A 23978-nucleotide genomic window follows, 5' to 3' on the forward strand; every position below is an offset into this window, starting at 1 on the left:
TATGACTTTCTTTAACCCAAGGGCCTAATTAGAAAATGCTGTATACTTATTTGCAATTAAACATTTGTTCTTCCAACTTAATTTGTATCATTAAAAAGCTTCTAAGTTTTATATACATGTACCAATATTTTTTGAACATTATTAAAGGAATTAACAGAACTCTGAAAGTAAAATCATTTTTAATTATATGTATTTTATTTTAATATCCTTCCCAAGAACATTTATAGTTGGTAATCTAATTTGGGTTAAATGTATCACTACTCAGTTTTATCTTTTGAAGTGTTTTCCACACAGGACTTCGCTCAATGATGTAAGCTTTAGTTGTTATCATTCTGTAGCAGATGCTATCTATGTATGATTTGGAGGTGATCTGGAAGAAGATATAAACATGAAACATTATTTAAGAAATAAGGTATTTTTACAGGGTCACATCATAAAATACCTAACTTATTCAACAGGTATTAATCAGTACTATGTATGAATTAGAGTAACAGAAAAATACCTGATCTTTGTCTTTATGGAATTTCAAACATGCAAACCAGAAAAGTAGAGTACTATTAAGAATTGCTTCACAACCTAGATGCCCATCAGCAGACGAATGGATAAGGAAGCTATGGTACATATACACAATGGAATATTACTCAGCCGTTAAAAAGAATTCATTTGAATCAGTTCTAATGAGATGGATGAAACTGGAGCCTATTATACAAGTGAAGTAAACCAGAAAGATAAAGACCAATACAGTATATTAACGCATATATATGGATTTTTAAAAGATGGTAACGATAACCCTATATGCAAAACAGAAAAAGAGACACAGATGTACAGAATAGACTTTTGGACTCTGTGGGAGAAGGCGAGGGTGGGATGTTCTGAGAGAACAGCATTGAAACAAGTATACTATCAAGGGTGAAACAGACCACCAACCCAGGTTGGATGCATGAGACAAGTGCTCAGGGCTGGTGCACTGGGAAGACATAAATGGATGGGATAAGGAGGGAGGCGGGAGGAGGGATTGGGATGGGGAACACATGTAAATCCATGGCTGATTCATGTCAGTGTATGGCAAAAACCACTACAATATTGTAAAGTAATTAGCCTCCAACTAATAAAAATAAATGAAAAAAATAAAATCTAAAAAAAAAAAATTGCTTCAACAGGGATCTGTTCCAAGTAAAAGAGTGAGGAACACCTAACTCTGCCTATAGGAGTTGGGAGCACACTTTATGGAGAACAAGCATGAAAAGAAAAGTGGAAACTAGTCAAGTTATAAAACACCATGTCTGCACTCTGACAGTTCATGACTACCAATATTTATACTTGAGAATTTGAAAGAAGATTTAAGTAACCAATAGGGCCAACACAATGTATATATGATCAAATGCTCTTTTGACCTAAATGAGTGATTCTGATAGTTGCTGCTGGAATTGAGAAGACTTCAGAGGCCAAGTTCAGGCTTGGGAAAGAGTTGCATGTGTTTGGAAATAGCAGCTTCTCTAAGGGAAACAATATTTGTCAGTTCCATTGAATAGGGAATGCATTGTGAAGTACAGAATCTCAAAGTGTATCAGTGTGTATGTATGTATGTGATTTTCCTCAGGTGACTTACCTTAGCTATGGTGCACATAAGATTAATAGCATTTACTGTGTTGTGTACTGGAAGTATCCGTAAGTTACTACCCAGGAATCTGGGGGGGGGGAAAATCGTTTAAGTTAAATAGATCATATGACTTACATTTGTTATCCTAAGTGGAAAGAAGAGACAAAAATCCTTTATTGTTTGTCATTTGTTGATTCATTCATGCCTGCCTTATTCCACAGAGGATTTAATATGGCTTTAAAACCAGAACTTAATTGACCAAAAAGTGTTCACTTCTGATTTAGTCTTGCTGAAGAAATCCATAAATCAGCATGCATTCTGAAACGTCACTCTCATTCATAGTATAGCTCTTTGGCTTGCATTGTATTAAAAATGAAAGGTTAACATTATGAAGTTTATCTTTTGGCAAAACATAATTCACTTGCCTGAAACAGTTCAGAACTGAAGTACATAAAATAAGGAAAACAGGTCTGTAGTGTTACTGTCCATACCTCTGCTGAATCCTGAACATCAGTTTCCATTCTTCAGGTCCATGCAGGGCAGCAGACAGAACCAAAAAACTATTTTGATGAATGTTAATAAACTTCTCAATTTTGGCTAGAAATGTTTCTTCAGCAGACATAAAGCATTCTCTAGCATCCATCAATAAAAATGCAACTCCTAGGAAAGGTGAATGTAATATAAAATGTCACTTTTGTCATAGTAATAAAAATTTTTTATAAACTTAGTAAAATCAACAAAAATAACTATAAATTAAACATATCTGTAGGTGTCCAGGCCCTAAACCCATAACAGATGGAAATCACTATAACAAAAGTCTTACACAGAAAAATAATTAGGTAGTTCTTTGAAGTGCTCTGTAATAAAAGGATGACAATCTAAATATTTAAGGGAAAAACCTTTCTGGGTCAGTAGCCCTTTTTTTCCTTTAAGGCACTATCCACAATGAAAGTAAGGCCTAATTTTAGTTACATGTTAATTTTTCATGTTATACTTTTTAAAAGCTGGAAATCAACTAAAGAAAAGTAGTTTTAAGCAAGCTTTTAATTATTTCTTAGAGAATCTTTTGTATCATAACATAAACCATTATATAAGTTAATACACTCAGGAGCAGATATCTAGGGTCTCTGAAACAGTATCAAGTGTATAAGAATGCTCCAGAAGGCTTCCCTGGTAGTCCATTGGTTAGGACTCAGTGCTTCCACTGCAGAGGGCACAGGTTCGATCCCTGGTCAGGGAACTAAGATCCTGCACGCCATGTGGCAGTCTTCCCCCACCTCCAAAAAAAAGAATGGTCCAGAAAAGAAGCTTAATCTGATTAGCTCTTTAAAAGATGAGTGGAAGACACAATCTCAGGAAGTAAATAACTATGTGATTATACTAATTGAATGGACTTAACGCTAAAATTTATATAACCTTTCTGAATCTAAATTACCTCATCTGTAAGGTTGGATTAATAGTTCTTTGATAGGTTTGTTAAAAGGCTTAAATAAGAGAATGTATATATAAAGTGACCAAAGCATACAATAGAGTAGGTATTTACCAAAAATATTTTACTTCTCTCTAGAGGGCTCTCTATCCAACCAGGAAGGATGAATTTGAGGTTGGACCATTTTCAGCTTGGATGTCTATTTCCAGGAGCTTTTGAAAGTGCTTGTCTTCCAAAATCTCTGTTAGAGTACAGGTCTATACATAACCATTCTAATAAAATCCTTTACCTCCACATCTTTTTATCACTTCTATCATTTTCCAAGCACAAGTAGAGCTGCCCCCTTCCCATGTCCCCAGTTTTCTCACATCCTAATCTAATTCCTTTGCCTATGACTCACAGTTGTATAGTTTTATGATTTCAGGAACATTTGTCCCCATTTGCTTCTTTTAGTTAGTATTTGTTTATATTATGTTCAGTAAACTCTTGTACAAAATCATGAAAAACATTCTCCTGTATTTTTTTCCCACCTAATTTTTTAATTGAAGGATGATTGCTTTACATCCTGTATTGTTTTTGTATATGGATTTTGATCAATATGATGCTAGCCTCTTTGTTAATATGAGTAACATTTTAAATGTTGATTGTTAGGGAGGGTGGCTTTGTTGTACTTTCATGTTAGTTTCAAAGCAAGTAGTTTGTACCGTTCTCTACTAGACTCCAGTGATTTAACTTTAGTTCAACAATTATAATCTAACAAGGAATGTATTTTGCAACTGGCCATATGTACTGCTTTTGTAGGAGTAACAAAGTTTTATTACACATTCACCTTTCCCCAAAAATAACACCTTAAGCTTATTACTCCATTACTGAACTACCGAATAATTAGAATTTACATGCACGTATTTATTAACAAATTTAAATCAAGGAAGTCAGCAAATATACTGTACCTGAAAGAGAAAATATAATTGATCCATTTTCCACTGAATCTGAATACCGAACCTTGTGGCTTCGATTTTCTAGGGCAGCTGCAACTTCATAACTCTTTAAAAAAAAATTTCATAAATACAGACTTAAGACATCTTTTTAATAGTTAATTAAAGCTAATGAAAAAACATGAAGTTTAATAGCTTTGTTTATAACTGTACACTTAAAGATTTGATCACTGAGACACTAAATGTGCTCTCTCTATGGAGGAAAAAAACTTGAAAAAAAAAAATTAGTTCTCCTAAAATACACTAAGGGTTTGGAAATGAGTTGTGTACTAGTTATGTTACTTAGGGAAGAAACTAAGGACAATATTAAAGAATTAAACTATAAGAGCAAACACAAGCTTCTTTTTTAAAAAGCAACTTGAAGATGGATTCTTCACATACCCATAATTATGTGGATAAATAGGAAATTAGAAATATTTGAGGCCTAGAAATTAGATGCTTAGTATTTAAACCAGAAGTCCTATTGTCTTCATACATGTTTTCTAACTCACCTAAGTGCTTAAGACATTTGAAAAGTTTACTAAAAGGAACTGTAAACAGACGAACTGGAGAATTGATTGTGTCTGTGTAGTTTTCTGAATGACACTTCACAGTTCTGTCAATCATCTAACACACCACATCTAAGAAAAACGTCACCTTCTATTTATTTATTAATGCATGTCAGAATCCATCTTTAAGTTATTTTTTAAAAAGAAGTTTGTGTTTGCTCTTATAGTTTAATTCTTTCATATTGTCCTTAATTTCTTCCTTAAGTAATAGCTGTAATAACAACTCATTTCCAAAACCACAGTGTATTCCAGGAGAACTAAATATTTTTACTTTTTTTTTTTAAAGTTTTTTTCTCCATAGAGAGACCTCATTTAGTGTCTCAATGATCAAATCTTTAAGCTATATATGGTACAGCTATAAAAGAAGCTATTAACAATTAGATTTTACCTAAAGCACTTCCCCAGTGGCTCAGCACTCATTATCTGCCTGCAATGCAGAAGACACAGGAGGAAGATCCCCTGGATGAGGGGCATGGCAACCCACTCCAGTACTCTTGCCGGGAAAATCCCATGGACAGAGGAGCCTGGTGGGATACAGTCCATGGGGTTGCGAAGAGTTGGACACCACTGAAGTGACTGAGCAAAGCATTAAAATATAAGTGGTTCATAGTATCTATTGACGGGTTGAAACTCAGGCTTGTTAGTCTCCAAGTAGACAGAAACCCCTCACATTTTATATTTTGCCTCATTATTATTCTATATTTGCCTGTGTATATTTTAAGCATACAGGTTGGAATTAGGTACCAAATATTTGATTCCTTCCTAAAGATAGAGTATTTTATGCTACTCAAACAGATCCTGACTTAGAGTTCAATTAAGACTCTTCCCATGAGTTTTCTGCTGTTTTCAAATTATACATTGCTTCCAGTGATGGCAGATAAGGCCAACTCTCCTGCTGAAGGCATCTAGGAAAGCTGGAAAACTTTCAAAAATCTGCTTGAATGCATCAGAGAGCTAGCAGGATAGTGAAAAATTACAAGATCAAGACCTATACAGAAATTCAAAGATGAGAGAGAGGCATTTAGGGCATTTTCTCCCCTGAGGGCGTCTGTCAGTTCAGGAAGAGACAGATGGGAGGCTGGAGAGAGCTTTTGACAAGAGTGGAACAGCTCTCATGGGGGCTGCAGCCTAGCTTCAAACCATTGCAATCCCTAAAATTGGATTAAAGGGATACTGTATTACTAGTGCTCCCAGGCACCTTGCAGAAGCACTCCCTAGAGCAACCTTTCTCAATTAGGTCTCCTCATTTCAGCTACAGAACAAAGAAAATTATCTGAATATCTTCTCAATTCAAACATAACAAGTATCATTGAAATGAACAGGATATAAGCTCCTTTATTACATACAATAGAAGCTGGGTTGCCAGATCAGCAAATAAAAATATAGAACATCCAATTAAATTTCAATTTCAGATAAACATATTTTAGTATTAATATAAGTATGTCCCATGCAATATTTGGGATGAACTTAAACTAAATTCATTATTTACCTGAAACTTTTAAGTTTCACTGAGTGTCCTATATTTTATCTGGAAACCCTGCTTAGAGAGTTAAAGGTTTAATTTTCTCTCAGAATTAAGGTTTCTCTAGAGGAATGTAACACTATTGTAGGCTTCAAATAATTTCTACAAACACTTTTTTTCAAATACAAATTCCAACAATCAATCAAAAATAATCAGACATATAGAGAGACAAAATTACATGAAAAGAGAACTATGAGAAACAACAGGTAATAGAAACAGTAACAGGACATACATACAGTAAAGTTACATATGTACCTTAAAATAGCTGTTTACCATATTCAAGGAGAGAAAAGGCCAAGATGGAGAATTTTGGCAAAGAATTAGAAATTATATAAAAGGATGTAACAGATCAAACCAGTCAATGCTAAAGGAAATCAACCCTGAATATTCACTGGAAGGACTGATGGAGGAACAAGCTCTAATACTTTTGCCACCTGATGCGAAGAGGTGACTCACTAGAAAAGACCCTGATGCTGGGAACGACTGGGCTTCCCTTGTGGCTCAGCTGGTAAAGAATCCGCTTGTAGTGAGGGAGACCTGGGTTCGATCCCTGGGTTGGGAAGATCCCCTGGAGAAAGGAACCTACTCCAGTACTCTGGCCTGGAGAATTCCCTGGACTATACAGTCCATGGGGTTACGAAGAGTTGGATATGACTGAGCGACTTTCACTGGGAAAGACTGAAGGTAAAAGAAGAAGGGGGCAGCACAGGATGAGATGGTTAGACAGCATCACCCACTCAGTGGACATGAATCTGAGCAAACTACGGGAGATAGTGAAGGACAGGGAGCCTGGAATGCTGCAGTTGATGGGGTTGCAAAGAGTTGGACATGACTGAGCAACAGAACAACTACAACAGGCAAAACTAACTATAAATCTGAGATAAATCAGATCAATGGTTGCTTGAGGCAGGGAACTGGAAAAGGTCTGATTGTAAAAGGGCATGAAGCAATTTTCTGGAGCGATGAAAACATTCTATATGTTTTGACTGGGGTGATGGTTACACAGGTATACACATTTGTCAAAATTCATTAAGCTTACACTTTAAATGTGTGTATTTTATTGTATATAAGTCTCACCTCAGTTATATTGATTTTTAAAACATCTTTCAAGATCAAGGGGGAAACAAAAATATAGTTGATTCTTGTACAACAAGGATTTGAACTGTGTAGGTCCATTTATATGTGAATTTTTTTCAATAAATACATATATTACACAATCTGAGGTTCACTGTATCCTCACACACAGAGTTGCTGATACAATGGGCCAAATGTAAAGTTAAAGGTGAATTTTCAACTGTGAAGGGATCAGCACCTATAACCCCCACTTTGTTCAAGGGTCAACTGTATTTTGAGAGGAGGACTGAGATGGTCCTCATTGAACTAATTTCTAAATTATATTCTTCAGATAAAAAGGAAAATGATCCAAAACAGAAGGTTTGAGCCAAAAGAAGAGCAAAAAAAGTAACAAAGACATGAGTAAATCTAAACAAATACTAACTTTAGAAAGTAATAATAATGCTTTGTGGAGTTAAAAAATTGAGGAAATTAAACTATATGATAACAAATACAGAAGAGGGTGATTGGAATTCAGTTCAGTTCAGTCGCTCAGTCGTGTCCGACTCTTTGCGACCCCATGAATCGCAGCACGCCAGGCCTCCCTGTCCATCACCAACTCCCGGAGTTTACTCAAACTCATGCCCATCGAGTCGGTGATGCCATCCAGCCATCTCATCTTCTGTCATCCCCTTCACCTCCTGCCCCCAATCCCTCCCAGCATCAGGGTCTTTTCCAACAAGTCAACTCTTTCATGAGGTGGCCAAAGTATTGGAGCTTCAGCTTCAGCATCAGTCCTTCCAATGAACACCCAGGACTGATCTCCTTTAGGATGGACTGGTTGGATCTCCCTGCAGTCCAAGGGACTCTCAAGAGTCTTCTCCAACACCATAGTTCAAAAGCATCAATTTTTCGGCACTCAGCTTTCTTCACAGTCCAACTCTCACATCCATACATGACCACTGTAAAAACCATAGCCTTGACCAGACAGACCTTTGTTGGCAAAGTAATGTCTGTTTTTTAATATGCTATCTAGGTTGGTCATAACTTTCCTTCCAAGGAGTAAGTGTCTTTTAATTTCATGGCTGCAGTCACCATCTGCAGTGATTTTGGAGCCCAAAAAAATAAAGTCTGACACTGTTTCCACTGTCTCCCCATCTATTTCCCATGAGGTGATGGGACCAGATGCCATGATTAGTTTTCTGAATGTTGAGCTTTAAGCCAACTTTTTCACTCTCCTCTTTCACTTTCATCAAGAGGCTTTTTAGTTCCTCTTCACTTTTTGCCATAAGGGTGGTGTCAACTGCATATCTGAAGTTATTGATATTTCTCCCGGCAATCTTGATTCCAGCTTGTGCTTCTTCCAGCCCAGCGTTTCTCATGATGTACTCTGCACAGAAGTTAAGTAAGCAGGGTGACAATATGCAGGCTTGACATACTCCTTTTCCTATTTGGAACCAGTCTGTTGTTCCATGTCCAGTTCTAACTGTTGCTTCTTGACCTGCATACAGGTTTCTGAAGAGGCAGGTCAGGTGGTCTGGTATTCCCATCTCCTTCAAAATTTTCCACAGTTTATTGTGATCCACACAGTCGAAGGCTTTCACGTAGTCAATAAAGCAGAAATAGATGTTTTTCTGGAACTCTCTTGCTTTTTCGATGATCCAGCGGATATTGGCAATTTGATCTCTGGTTCCTCTGCCTTTTCTAAATCCAGCTTGAACATCTGGAAGTTCTCAGTTCACGTATTGCTGAAGCCTGACTTGGAGAATTTTGAGCATTACCTTACTAGCGTGTGAGATGACTGCAATTGTGCAGTAGTTTGAGCATTCTTTGGCATTGCTTTTCTTAGGGACTGGAATGAAAACTGACCTTTTCTAGTCCTGTGGCCACTGCTGAGTTTTCCAAATTTGTTGGTATATTGAGTGCAGCACTTTCACAGCATCATCTTTCAGGATTTGAAATAGCTCAACTGGAATTCCATCACATCCACTAGCTTTGTTCGTAGTGATGCTTTCTAAGGCCCACTTGACTTCACATTCCAGGATGTCTGCCTCTAGGTGACTGATCACACCATTGTGATTATCTGGGTCATGAAGAGCTTCTCTTACAGTTCTTCTGTGTATTCTTGCCACCTCTTCTTAATATCCTCTGCTTCTGTTAGGTCCATACCATTTCTGTCCTTTATTGAGCCCATTTTTACATGAAATGTTCCCTTGGTATCTCTAATTTTCTTGAAGAGATCTCTAGTCTTTCCATTCTGTTGTTTTCCTCTATTTCTTTGCATTGATCGCTGAGGAAGGCTTTCTTATCTCTCCTGGCTATTCTTTGGAACTCTGCATTCAAATGGGAATATCTTTCCTTTTCTTCTTTGCTTTTCACTTCTCTTCCTTTCACAGCTATTTGTTAGGCCTCCTCAGACAACCATTTTGCCTTTTTGCATTTCTTTTCCATGGGGATGGTCTAGATCCCTGTCTCCTGTACAATGACACAAACCTCTGTCCATAGTTCATCAGGCTCTCTGTCTATCAGATCTAGTCCCTTAAATCTATTTCTCACTTCCACTGTAGAGTCATAAGGGATTTGATTTCGGTCATACCTGAATGGTCTAGTGGTTTTCCCTACTTTCTTCAGTTTAGCACATCCGAGGTAAGGGGTGGTGGCCAAGAAGAGCTACCACATGCCCGAGGTCAGGGGCAGCGGTCGAGAGGAACTACCCCACCCTGGAGGTCAGGGGCCCCACCCTAGAGGAACTACCCCACCGCCATGGAGCGGCTGCTGCACAGGTGCAGGAGGGCTGAAAGGAGCTACTCCACATTCAAGATTGGAATTAGTTTTCTAATATTTGTCATGTAAGAGGAAGATAAGTAGCAAACAGCCTTTTCCAGCAACCCAAGAGATGAGTCTATACATGGACATCACCAGATGGTCAACACCAAAATCAAACTGATTGTTTTTTGTAGCCAACGATGGAGAAGCTCTATATAGTCAGCAAAAAACAAGACTTGGAGCTGATTGTGGTTCAGATCTTAAACTCCTTATTGCAAAATTTAGGCTTAAATTGAAGAAAGTAGGGAAAAGCATGACGCCATGCACGTATGACCTGAATCAAATGCCTATGATTATACAGTGGAAGTGATGAATAGGTTCAAAGATTTAGATCTGGTAGACAGTGCCTCAAGAACTATGGAAAGAGGTTCGTAACATTGTACAGGAAGCAGTGACCAAAACCATTCCAAAGAAAAAGAAATGTAAGAAGGCAAAGTGGTTGTCTGAGGAGGCTTTACAAATAGCTGAATAAAGAAGTGAAAAGCAAGGGAGAAAGGGAAAAATATTCCCAAAAGAATGCGGTGTTCCAGAGAATACCAAGGAGAAATAAGAAGGCCTTCTTAAATGAACAATGCAAAGAAAGAGAGAAAAATAATAGATTGGAAAAGGTTAAATAAAGATCTCTTCAAGAAAACTGGATATCAAGAGAACATTTCATGCAAAGATGGGCACAATATAGGACAGAAATGGTAAGGACCTAACAGCAGAAGAGATTAAGAAGAGGTGGCAAGAACATACTGAACTATACAAAAAAGGTCTTAATAACCCAGATAATCACGATGGTGTGGTGACTCACCTAAAGCCAGACATCCTGGAGCGTGAAGCCAGTGAAAGTGAAAGTCGCTCACTTGTGTCCGACTCTTTGCAACCCCATGGACTATACAGTCCATGGAATTCTCCAAGCCAGAATACTGGAGTGGGTAGCCTTTCCCTTCTCCAGGGGATCTTCCCAACTCAGGTCTCCCACATTGCGGACAGATTCTTCACCAGTTGTGTGAAGTCAAATGGGCCTTAAAAAGCATTACTACAAACAAAGCTAGTGGAAGTGATGGAATTCCAGCTGCACTATTTAAAATCCTAAAAGATGATGCTGTTAAAGTGCTGCACTCAATATGTCAGTAAATTTAGAAAACTCATCAGTGGCCACAGGACTGGAAGTCATCAGTTTTCATTCCAATCCCAAAGAAGGGTAATGCCAAAGAATGTTCAAACTACTGTACAAGTGTGCTTATTTCACATGCTAGCAAGGTAATGCTCAAAATCTTTCAAGCTACGCTTCAGCAGTAGGTGATCCAAGAACTGTCAGAGTACAAGATGAATTTCAAAGAGGCAGAGGAACCAGAGATCAAATTGTCAACGTTCGTTGAATCATGGCAAAAGCAAGGGAGTTCCAGAAAAACATCTACTCCTGCTTCACTGACTATGATACAGACTGACTGTCTGGATCACAACCAAGTGTGGAAAATTACTAGAGATGGGAGTACCAGACCACTTTATCTGTCTCCCGAGAAACCTGTATGCGGGTCAAGAAGCAACAGTTAAAACCAGACAAGGAACAATGGACTGGTTCCTAATTGGGAAAGGAGTATGACAAGGCTATATAATGTCATCCTATTTAACCTACATGCACAGTACATCATGCAAAATGCCAGGCTGAGTGAAGCACAAGATGGAATCAAGATTGCCAGGAGAAATATCAACAACCTCAAATATGGAGATGATACCACTCTGATGGCAGAAAGTGAAGAGGAACTAAGGAGCCTCTTGATGAGACTGAAAAAGCTGGCCTGAAACTCAACATTAAAAAAACAAGATCATGGCATCCAGTCCCATCACTTCATGGCAAACAGAAGGGAAAAAAAATGGAAGCAGAGACAGAGTTTATTTTCTTAGGCTCCAAAATCACTGCAGTGACTATAGCCATGAAATTAAAAGACACTTGCTTCTTGGAAGGAAAGCTTTGACAAGCCTAGACAGCATATTAAAAAGCAAAAATATCACTTTGCCAACAAAGGTCCATCTAGTCAAAGCTATGGTTTCTCCAGTAGCCATGTATGGATGTGAGTTGGACATAAAGAAGGATGAGCACTGAAGTATTAATGCTTTTGAATTATGGTACTAGAGAAGGCTCTTGAGAGTCCCTTGGACTGCAATGAAATCAAACTAGTCAATCCTAAAGGAAATCAACCCTGTATATTCATTGGAAGGACTGTTGCTAAAGCTAAAGCTTCAATACTTTGGCTACCTGATGCAAACAGCCAACATATTGGAAAAGACTCTGATGCTGGGAAAGACTGAGGGCAGAAAGAGAAGGGGCAACAGAGCATGAAATGGTTAGACAGCATCACCCACTCTATGGACAAGAGTTTAAGCAAAATTTGGGAGGTAGTAGAGAACAGAGGAGCCTGGCATGCTACAGTCCATGAGGCTGTGAGAGTCAGACACAACTGAGCGACTGAACAACAAAAACAACAATAAAAAATTATTATTTACTTTGGACTTTGTGGGGCTAAGTATGTATGTCAAATTTTCTAGGGTAACTATTAAAAAAACAGAAATAGAGCATATAACTTCCAAAGCTAGTTGAGGAAAAAAAAAAAATGAGACAATATTAACAATCAATACAAAAAGAGGCAAAAAAAAAAAAAAAAAAAAAACCCAGAAAAGGTGAGACAAATAAAATAAGATAGATAAAACATAATAAATAAATAAAAAGCAGTTTTCTTGGCAAATTAGTATTGGTTGCTGGCTTCCTCTCTTAAAATCACTCTGGCAAAGCTAAAGAAACAAGAGAAATACAGGAGGAAAATACGGATTGCAGAAATCTAACAAAAAGAAGCATGAAGAATTCCAATGAAACTTAAGGCTGTCTTAAAACAGGTATGGAGCTAGATGGCTAAAGCCAACAGAGCAGAGGGCAGCTTGAGGCAACAATGAAAGAACAGGGTAGATTTTAAAAAATCGTATGCAAAGTCTTATTCTAACCTCTCTCTTCTTTATCATGAAGAATCATCTCTAGCCCCCTCATTCTAGACATTAGGTGGTATCCATAAGATAAACATCAGGGAAAGGGTTAGATAATCCTGCTAGTTGTAGAGTTAAAGCACTGATCAATTGCCCTCAGGCAGTCAACTTCCCATTCCTTCCCCCTTCAAGCTGTAGGGAGACAGCCTCCTCTCAATGCTACTAAGTCTAGACAGGTCAGTTCCTGTTGTTCACTTCTCCAAAGAACCTTAAGTAATGTATGTGCATATGAATCGTTGTTTCTGGAATCATTTAACATCTCTTAGAACAGGCTTAGCGAGAAAAAAAAAAAAAAACTTAAGAAAATGTCCAACTTTCAGGTATTTAGAGAAGTAGGAAAATGGATGCAGTGATCTTCCTAATTTATCTTTAAAATACATTTTAGATTATATACTTGCTGATTCACACAACTTTGGATAATCAAGCTAAAGGTATTTTAAAATACTGTTCTATTGCTTAATTTTTAATTCAAGATCAATGGCCCAAATGCCTCTTTTACCTTAAGAGATGAGCTAATAATAATGGTGGTTGTCCATTTTATTTTTTGTTTTCCATCACTTTCAGCCATCTCTTTGGATCAAATCAGCTTCTAGTAGTGCCAACAATCTGAGAAAAATAACAGCAAAAATAACACATAGAAATGTTTGCTTGATGAATGAGTAAGTTTCAGAAAGAAATAAAATTAGGGTAATGGAGACATTCTAAAGAATATTTGACAGTCAAAATTTGACACTAAAAGAGTATCTGTCTTGTTATACATTGTTTTTGTTAAAGTCACTTCAGTTGTGTCCGACTCTTTGCGACCCTATAGCTCAGTCAGTAAAGAATCTGCCTTCAGGTGCAGACCATGGTTTGATCTCAGGGTCGGGAAGATCCCCTGGAGAAGGGAATGGCTACCCATTTCAGTATTCCTGCTTGGAGAATTCCATGGACAGAGGAGCCTGGTGGGCTGCAACCCATGGATTCACCGAGTCAAGACACGAATTATCAACTGAACAACAATTAGGAAAGGCACAGTACCAAGGGTAAGTTTTGTTATGCAGATTTAAGTTGGTGCCATTTCCACTGATAGGAGTTTCCTGTGATTTAGAATCATCCTTCTTTCCCAGAAACAGAGACGAAGACACCTACAAAAGATTTCCTTCATAAATGTAAATATCCTTCACAAAAGGGTAACTTCTACTCTGTTTTCAGAGCTTCTTCTGTGTCTGTTTTTTAAAAAATAATCAGCTCAAAATAATCCTTATGCCAAATAGGCATATTCTGGGGTGGCATTTCTGCCACCCTTCAATTATCACTACTAAGACTGGTGGCTCAGACGGTCAAGTGTCTGCCCACAGTGCAGGAGACCCAGGGCTCGAACCCAGGAAGATCCCCTGGAGAAGGAAACGGCAACCCACTCCAGTACTCTTGCCTAGAAAATTCCATGGATGGAGGAGCCTGGTGGGCTACAGTCCACGGGGTCGCAAAGAGGTGGACATGACTGAGCAACTTCACTTCACTGTATTATCACTGGTGATTTAAATTGGGCATTTGATCTGGTCTCAAATTTTTCCAATTACAACTGACTTTGCAATACACGGAATCATTTGAGAAAGTACCGAAAGTCCTGTAAAAGTGATTTATTATTTTGTTTTGGCTTGGTTAAAGGAGTTGACAGAAGTATATAATGATGGTAATAATACAATATGTCATATTTATGTTTTCCTATGTATTATGCCATTTGATTTTCTTAACTATTCAACTCATAAATATTATATTCCTCCCCAATTAAAATCCTTCAATAATTCACCATGGCTTACAGAACAAAGTCTAAACTGAAGTTATACAAATTCTTACCTATTCAGCCTCATGTCCTGCCATTCCTCAACATATTATCAGTACTCTAGCTAATCTGAAGACCTTGTAGTCCTGAACAAAATGTTTTTCACATCTCATCCCTTTACATATTTTTAACTAAAACTCCCTTCCTCTCCTTGACAATTCCTATGTAATTTTAATAATACACAGTTTGTGCTTTTCCTATTCTCTACAGGCAATTAGGACCTTCCTCTTTCGTAGAACTATAGTACTCCAAACATATCTTTATTATATCAATCATTAATATAGTTATATTTGTTTATATAGCTGTATTCTCCATGAGAAGACTTCTCACTGGAAGCTCCTCAAGGAGTGGGACCATGTTTTATTCATCTTTGTATTCCCAATGCTGAGCACAGTGCCCAGCACTTTTAGCAAGTTCAAACAGTAAGTCCAGATATAAGAAGCAAAATAAAGGTCATAGCAAACTGGGAACAAGTCAGGGGGTTACTGGTTGACTGCCATGAAGAGGGAGATTTTTGCCATGTGCCTTTCTTATGTGTTAAGAAATCTGAGGTGCAGAGATGGATTAAATTAGTTTAGGAGAATAATATAAGACATACATTCAGACTTTTTGGTAGCCAGGAGTTAGACCAGGGATCTAGTCTTGTTATCTATTACTGTGATCATTCAATGTCTTTGAGCATATTTTCATGGGAATATAATGACAAACAAGAAGAATAACACTGGGCTTTCTATTTTCTCAGAATAGTTAAGAAAATCAAATGGCATAATACATAGGAAACCATAAATATGACATATTGTATTATTACCATCATTATATACTTCTGTCAACTCCTTTAACCAAGCCAAAACAAAATAATAAATCACTTTTACAGGACTTTCAGTACTTTTTTAAAATGCTCCAACATAAATACTCCCTCAGTTACATTTTTCTCCCCTACAGATCTCTTCTCACTCAACTCTAGCCTTCCCTCTTCAATATAAACTGGAGATCTGGGGCTGATTCATTAGCTGTCATCCTGGGAATTCCTTTCTCCTCTCTCTTATGTTAGAGCTATCTTTCCCTTGATTTATTTGTTCATTTTGCAGAAGCATTCTTTAGTTGTTTTTTGGAAAAAAGAATGCATGACACATACATTTATCAATAGATATAGAGATATACTTTGACCCCCTGCATATCCAAGAAATCTTTACCCTATCCCTATAATTAATCCCTATATTAAAAAAGACTTCCTGGTGGTTCAGACAGTAAAGCGTCTGCCTACAATGAGGGAGACCCGGGTTCGATCCCTGGGTTGGGGAAGATCTCCTGGAGGAGGAAATGGCAACCCACTCCAGTACTCTTGCCTGGAAAATCCCATGGACAGAGGAGCCTGGCAGGCTACAGTTCATGGGGTCACGAAGAGGTGGAAATGACTGAGCAACTTCACTTTCACTTATATTTAATTGGCAGGGCTTCCCAGGTGACTCAGTGGTAAAGAATCCACCCACCAAGCAGGAGACTTGGGTTTGATCCCTGGATCAGGAAGATCCCCTGAAGAAGGAAATGGTAATGCTCTCCAGTATTCTTGCCCAGAAAATCTCAAGGACAGAGGAGCCTGGCAAACTACAGTCCATGGGGTCACAAAAGAGTCAGACATGACTTAAGTGACTAAACAACAAAAACAATATCAAGTGTTGATAAGGATGTGGAGAAACTGGAACTCTTTCATACACTGCGATTCATAAAATATGTGGTACTATCAGTTTGAAAATATCTTGGCAATTTCTTTAAAAGTTAATCATACACCTACCATATAATCTAGTCATTTCATTCCTAGGTATTGTTACAAAGGCAAAAGAAAGCCTGCGTCTATACAATGAGATAAACACAAAGGCTTTATTCATAATACCCCAAAACTAGAAACAACTCAAATATCCCTCAGCAGAAGAATGGATATTGTGATATACCTATACTTTAGTATCACCAGCAATGTAAACGAACAAACTACCGATTCACACAACAACCTGGATCCAAAAAATTATTATGCTGAGTGAAAGAAGCCAAAATATATATATAAAGGATTACTATGTGATTCCCTTTGTATAAAGCTCTGGAAAATGCAAACTAACTCACAGTGACAGAAAACACAATGGTAATGATGGAGGAGTAATGACAGAAGGAAGAATTAGAAAGAATAGGAGGAAACTTTGGGGAATGATGGCTACGTTCATTATACTGATTGGTAGTGATGATTTCAAAGGTGTACAAATGTATCAAAAAATCATATACACTACAATTAATTACACATCAATTATACCACAATATAGCTACATATAATAATGAGTGTATCATTTTTCAATTAGCAAATTATGTGTGTCAAAAAAAGCAGCACAGGTGTTCAACACTGGAGCTATTCAAAATGTTTCCAGTGGTGGGACTCTGAAATCTACAGTAATTCTATCTACTTCATTACCGGTTGCTTACTCTTGCTGCTATGAAAACCAAAATTAATGCCAGGCAGCTGAAATCAAGCAAAGCAAGCAAAGCTAATCTTCCGTTGAAAAGTGAAAAATAACCCTTTTGAAGCACCTTGACAGTCATTGAAAAAGGTCCCCAAAGTTACCACATGCCGATTATTTTCCAAAAGGAAAAACACACTGAACGTCTGGACAAAATAACCTGTACTGCTTATATGGCTAGGAAACAATCTTTGCTTCTACAGCATCTTTTTTCAAGTGGTAAGATCTTTTACAATAGTATGAAACTGAAGATATCTAATTATCAAAACAGGAATCTCCTAAATTTCTGTTAGAAGCAGCTTTTTTTTCATGTTCTTAAAACACAGAAATTACCATGAAGAGGATATATCGATAATAAATTCTATGTACATGGGGGTAAGAAGATAGGACTAAGGTGAGCTCTTAGAGGAGGAAAGAAGGCCCCAAAGAGGTATACCTTTCTGGACTGGAAATTGAGGCAAACTCAGAGAGCACAACGTTTACCTGGCACGGAGACCTACCCAGTATGGCTTTGGGAGCTACAGATACTGGGAATTCTCAAACATAAAATCAAAACACAAAGTAAATGGAATCAAGAGCATCTAGATTTTTTAAAGGCTAAAATATGCAGTTTTAGGCTTATTTTTATAAAGACTATGATAGGGCTTCCCTAGTGACTCAGAGGTAAAGAATCCACCTGCCAAGGTAGGAGACAAGGATTTGATCATTGATCTCAGAAGATCCTACATGCTGTGGAGCAACTAAGCCCATGCAGCACAACTATTGAGCCTGTGCTCTGGAGTCTGGGAGCTGCACCTACTGAAGCCCATGTGCCCTAGAGCCTAGGCGACAAGAGAAGTTACCACAATGAAAAGCCCATGCATCGCAATACAGTGCAACGAAGAGCAGTTCCTGTTCGCTGAAACTAGAGAAAAGCCCAGGCAGCAACGAAGACTCGGCACAACCAAAAATAAGTAATTATTTTTTAAAAATTACTTAAAAAGACTGTCTTAGTCATCGTCAGGGCAGTATAACATAATGGTCAAGAGCACCAATTCTGGGGTTGGAGTGAAAGTAAAGTGTTAGTCACTGAGTCGTGTCCAACTCTTTCTGACCCCATGGACTGTAGCCCACCAGGCTTCTCTGTCTATGGAATTCTCCAAGCAAGAATACTGGAGTGGGTTGCCATTTCCTTCTCCATAGGATCTTCCCGACCCAGGGATTGAACCTGGGTCTCCTGCATTGCAGGCAGACTGAGCCACCAGGGAAGACCCTAGGTTCAAATCCTGGTTCTGTCACCTACCAGCTGACATGCACGTGGGCAAGTTACTTAACTTGTCTAAACCTCAGCTGTCTCCAATTTAAAATGCAGAGAATACGCCCTCTTTTACAACATCCCTGTGAGGATTAAATCAGATCATAAAGTAGCAAGATAGTATATTGGTTAAAAGTGTGGCCTCTGGAGCGAGGCTGCCTGATTTGGATCCTTGGCTCTGCTACCTATCACTGGTAAATGATCTGACCTTGGGAAAATCACTTAACTTCTTAATGCCGCAGTCTGCTCATCTTTAAAATGAGGATAATATTTCCTGCCCCACAGGGCTATTAAGAAGATCAATGTGTTATACATAAATCATGTAAAACAGCAGAGCACATAATAAGTGATAATTATTATTGAAATGTGTACTGCATTAATAAATAGTAAGCTTCAATAAATGCTAAATACTGGTAAACAAAAAGCACAATGTACATTAGACTGTTATTTCTAAACATGTAATTTTTATTTTTTTAAATAGAAAGTTTGGGTGCTTAAAGGAAAGCTGGCTCATGTCTTATAAGTAACAGAATTTCATGTCTGTTATTTCCACTCCTTAGAAGGTTCAAATTTTATGGTTATGCTGTAGTTTAGATTATGCCTCAGCATTTCCATGAAGCCTTTTCTAATGATATTTCATTTTTTGTTCTTCCTCCATTCTAGACCACAGTAGATAGTTTATAAACACTTTGTTACTTGATTTAGTTGGCATCCACAAACCAGGCTTTTCCTTCTAGAACAGGCAGTTTGGAGAGAAAAAAAGAGAGAGAGGAAGCGGAAGTGATTCAAACTTGATAATAAAATTAAAGGCTGCTCAGAATAGAGACATAACCATCACAAAACAAAAGATCAGTTAGATATGGAATGTGTATATACACATATTTAAATATATATATTTTATAACGTGAGGAATGCTCAAAAGAGAATACAAGAAACTGAGCACTGAACTTCAGTTTTGGTTGGTTCTTCAACAACAAATGTGAAAAGGAAAAGACTATATAATTTTACATGTTAGGAAATTCAGGCTGAGAGATGATGGTGTCAAAGGGCATATATACCTACAGAATGAGTATGAATGGGTTTACTATTGGTAGACTGGACATGTTAACAGTTATTAAGTCTTCCAATCCACAGGTGCAAGATATCATTCCATTTACTTGTTTCTTCCATTTCTTTCATTGATATTCTGTAGTTTTCAGTATACAAGTCTTTCACCTCCTTAGTAAAGTGTATTCCTAAATATTTTACTCTTTTTGTGCTTTTATAAATGGGATTATTTTCCTAATTTCCTTTTCATGTAGTTTGTTGTTTGTATACAGAAATGCAACTGATTTTTATATGTGGATTTTGTACTCTGCAACTTTACTGAATTGATGTATTATTTCTAACAGTTTTTTTCTTGCCTAACTGATCTGGCCAGGACTTCTAGTACTATGCAGAATGGAAATGGTGAAGGTGGACATATCTGCCTTGTTCCTGGTCTTAACAGGAAAAATTTTCACTTTTTCACCTTTGAGCATGTTACTAGCTGTGAGCTCATCACTTATGGCTTTTATTACACTCAGGTAATTTTCTTCTATGGATGAATAAGCTCTAGAGATCTGTACAACACTGTGTTTGTGCTCAGTCAGTCATGTCCAACTCTTTGCGACCCCATGGACCATAGCCTGCCAGGCTTTTCTGTCCATGGAATTTTCCAGGCAAGAATACTGGAGTGGGTTGCCATTTCCTACTCCAGAGGATCTTCTCAACCCAAGGACTGAACCGACATCCCTTGTGTCTCCTGCATTGGCAGGCGGATTCTTTACTATTGTGCCACCTAGGAGTACACAACACTATAATATATACTTAACAGTTTTATTAAGAGGGTAGATCTATATTAAGTATTCTTTCCATAATAAATGAAAAAAAAAAAAGTGAATGAGTCCAAATCTAGATCTAGCTCTTTTCCTTTTTCAATTAGTACCATGTTTATTACCTCATGCCTGAACTACTGTAATTACCTCCTACCTCCTAACCCTCCTTTCAAATCTATTCTACAAACTCTTCTCAAGTAATTTTCCTAAAACTTGAATTATAGCTAGATCACTCTTCTGTCCAGAAAACTTCAATGGTTTCCTAAGGTTTAAGAAATTAAATCCAAATTTGTTAGCCTAGCATTCAAACTCCTCTTCCCAAAATCTGGCCCCATGTTTCCTTTCCAGAATTACTTCCCACTAACAGGGGCATCTTCACTGACATGCAATCTGTGTAGTCTCATAGGGCCCCACACTTAAAAGGATTGGTTGATTTATTTATTTATATTTATATGGTATATTTATATTATATTATGGTATAGTTGTATTTCATGGTATATTTATTTATTTATCTATACTTGGTTTATTGCTATTATTCTCCTATTGCTTTCTTGAGAATGTGAATTTTTAACAAAGAGGTTCTATGTTTTCATTTCACACTGGGCCTGTAAGTTATATAGTCAATCCTCCCTCTATAACAGAGAAACTCTATACTTTCTCACCTCACTACCATACCATACTATTTTCTTCTATCTAAAACAACCACCCTGATTTCTGCCTGCCAAAATTCTACCTACTTTTTAAAAGCTCACTTATAACACACTCAAAAAGTTAAATTACATGCAGATTAAGATGACAAGGAGGTATCATTTTGGACCCATGAGAGCCTTCTTAATTAGGGTTCTGGGATATGAAACTCTAATGCCATTAGACAAAGGTGAGGAAACTTTTTTGTATAAGGCTGGAGAGTAAATATTTCAGGCTTTGTGAGCCATTTAATTTCAGTTGCAACAACTCAACTCTGCCACTGCAGCATGAAAGCAGCTACAGGTAATAAGGAAACAAATGAATGTGACTGTATTTCTTGAAACTTTAAGTACACTAAGAGGAATTTCATATAACGTTCATGTGTCACAAGTATTACTTTTCTTTGATTTTTTTTTTCTCAATCACTTGATCCACAACTATTCTTGGCTCCAAATGTGGAGGGCCAGATTCGGCTCAAGGGCCACAGTTTGCCTAGCCCTCCCTAAGATATCCACGATATATCATGATTTTGCTTTTCTTCTATACATCTAGAATGGTACTAGTCATGAGAAAATAATCTCTTAAATCATGTTTTACAGGTTTAGTTATCCATAGAACTGCTGAGAAGAGCTGCAATAAGAGTGACAAAAATTAAAAGTTAAAAAAAAACTGAAGGATATAAAGCAACAAGGATTCTTACACATAGGTAGTTAGAATGTAAACTGATACAGACATTTTGGAAAATAATTAGGGATTAATGGGGTAGATAAGTTTTAAGGGGCCTTTAGTGTTCCTGCAGGTTTTTGCTGGATATGTATAGAATATTTTTCACATGTAATAAGCAACACTGAGGAATCAGGCAAGCAGGCTTGTCACTATTAATTAATAAGCGTTCTTCCACTCAGTGTTTATTTCTGTTAACACAAGGAACTGAATGTATCTTCACTGAGGTCTACTTATGTTATTCTCAGATCCCTCTGGGATTTGGGGGCCAGAGGAACCAACAAGAACCTGAAATTTTGGTTACTGCTTTGCCACCAATTTTCAAAAAATCCTTTGTTTCTGATCCAGGTGGCCTGTTTCCTCACCTGAAAATCAAAGGTTGCACCCAATGGCCTCTTCTGCCAGGTCCAAAGCCCTAATATTCTGGGCTTTTGTCGTTATGGTTTTGTCTTTCCCAAGTTTTCAAATTTAAATAAATTCAGCGTTGCACAATAACCTCTTTACTGTAACTGGCTTTACCGCTCAGTCTCCTCATGAGTCAAGTCACAGGGACTGGCCTACAAATCTTCACGGCCTCCTCGATTTCCTACTTTCTAGAAGAATCTTCGCCACCCCATCCCCTCCCCTTCCCCAACCTCCCAGGAGTGGGAGGTGTGAAGAAATTAGAAATTACACCGAAGGAGAATATAAATCACGGGGTGGAAGTCAGAGCTTTGGAAAATAAAGCTGTTCCCCAATCGTATATGAACAACCCGAGAAAACCCGTTTCCACACAGCTCCCAAATGAAGAAAAGGCTGCGGAGGATCCTTTCTCACCCGCCAAATCTCTGAGGTAAAGATCTGTTCGCTGACCTTTACCTCAAGGTTTTTCAAGACTGAGGAAAAACCACACTGGCAGAAGAACCAGGTTATCAGCAGCCTCATTCCCAAACTTGCAAACACACCTAATGTGCACGTTGTCGGTGACAGCTCCGCTGCTCCGAAGCTTCAGGAACTTTCCAGAAGAAGCCCTGTTGGCGGCACAGGAGGACCAGGCGCGCTCTCTGCGCTCAGCCGCCTCCACACGCTCCGCTTTCAGGGCTTCTGCGCAGCCGCAGACGAACAACCACGCCCCACGTGTCTCCCTGTTCAGAGCGCAAAATTGGCTCCTACCAGAAAGTGTGTAAGAAAATGCAAGGGATTTTTCACGTTAGATTTAGCTGCCTGGAACTGATTTTTCACAATTTATTAAATTTAGGCTCAATTCGTATAGTACTACTGTGAACGTAAAATCAAAGTGACCTCCAGTTTATTCAAATTATGAAAAAATACGGTTTCATTAATAGCTGTAAATGTTACGTATAGAGACCTGTGTACTTCCTCTTGGGACTGTTGTTTCAAACCTAAATGAAGCTCAGCAAATTATTAGGCACTGGTGCTCACAATTGTAAAAATTCAAAAATAAGGAAAAAGGAAAACCACCACTTGCCTAGAGCCTAATGGCTAGAGTACTAAATGATTTATATGTCTTCCTTTATAAAAGATGGCGAGAAAGTGCTCCAGGAAAAAATCCTCTGCGGAACTCTTGTGATACGATTAATTATACCCTAAAGTAGCCATTTTGTATAATGTGGAGTTTCCTATAAATGTTATTAAAATTAGATGCACACTTTTGCTGCCTCTTTTGGACAGTTAAGACATGACAAGACATACCAGAGGAGTCAAGACCTTGCTGGAGCCACACCACCTGGGTTTGCGAACTCAAGGAATTGAGTCAGCAGCTGGTGTGGGCAGGAGGGTTTGGAGGACCTCTCCTTGGAAGGTCCTCACGTTTCAGAGCAGGCTAATAGCAGAGGAGTAGAGGAGACATTCAAGATTAAACAGAAGAGGGTTTCAGCAGGCGGAGTGCAGAATGGCAGTTCCCTCTTTAACTGTGATGCTACAAGGAGTCTTAGCTGGGTTGAGAGCAGAGACTCCAATTGTGATAGGGAAACTGACAAGTGCAAAGAAGGGTCTGTGCTGGGGAGGGTACTGAAGTTTTTGGGCCGTACACCAGAATATGGAGGGAAAAGAAAACTAATGATATTGAAAATCTGCTCTGTACCAGGTACTATAC

The 23978-nt window shown here is 38.0% G+C and overlaps 1 protein-coding gene across 1 annotated transcript; it reads right to left on the reverse strand.

Annotated features, from left to right (window-relative positions):
• Positions 1–173: 173 nt before the first annotated feature.
• Positions 174–22931, reverse strand: C2H1orf146 (chromosome 2 C1orf146 homolog). The gene is made up of 6 exons (XM_043460663.1): positions 22828–22931; positions 13497–13603; positions 3980–4073; positions 2092–2260; positions 1610–1688; positions 174–370 (listed from the first exon to the last, which is right to left on the reverse strand). The coding sequence occupies exons 2-6, from the start codon at positions 13563–13565 to the stop codon at positions 236–238; spliced, it is 546 nt and encodes a 181-aa protein (XP_043316598.1). The 5' UTR covers positions 13566–13603; positions 22828–22931; the 3' UTR covers positions 174–235.
• Positions 22932–23978: the final 1047 nt, after the last annotated feature.

The sequence above is a fragment of the Cervus canadensis genome, chromosome 2, assembly GCF_019320065.1.
Source record: "Cervus canadensis isolate Bull #8, Minnesota chromosome 2, ASM1932006v1, whole genome shotgun sequence".
NCBI classification, from domain to species: domain Eukaryota; kingdom Metazoa; phylum Chordata; class Mammalia; order Artiodactyla; family Cervidae; genus Cervus; species Cervus canadensis.

Bases quoted from the DNA above. Each gene is read 5' to 3' on its own strand.
- C2H1orf146 (XM_043460663.1), bottom strand. From the start codon at position 13,565: ATGGCTGAAAGTGATGGAAAACAAAAAATAAAATGGACAACCACCATT. The intron at 1,689-2,091 runs GTATGGACAGTA...CCCCCCCCCCAG, and splicing joins ATGTTCAGGATTCAGCAGAG to ATTCCTGGGTAGTAACTTAC. The intron at 371-1,609 runs GTAAGTCACCTG...ATCTTCTTCCAG, and splicing joins TTATGTGCACCATAGCTAAG to ATCACCTCCAAATCATACAT.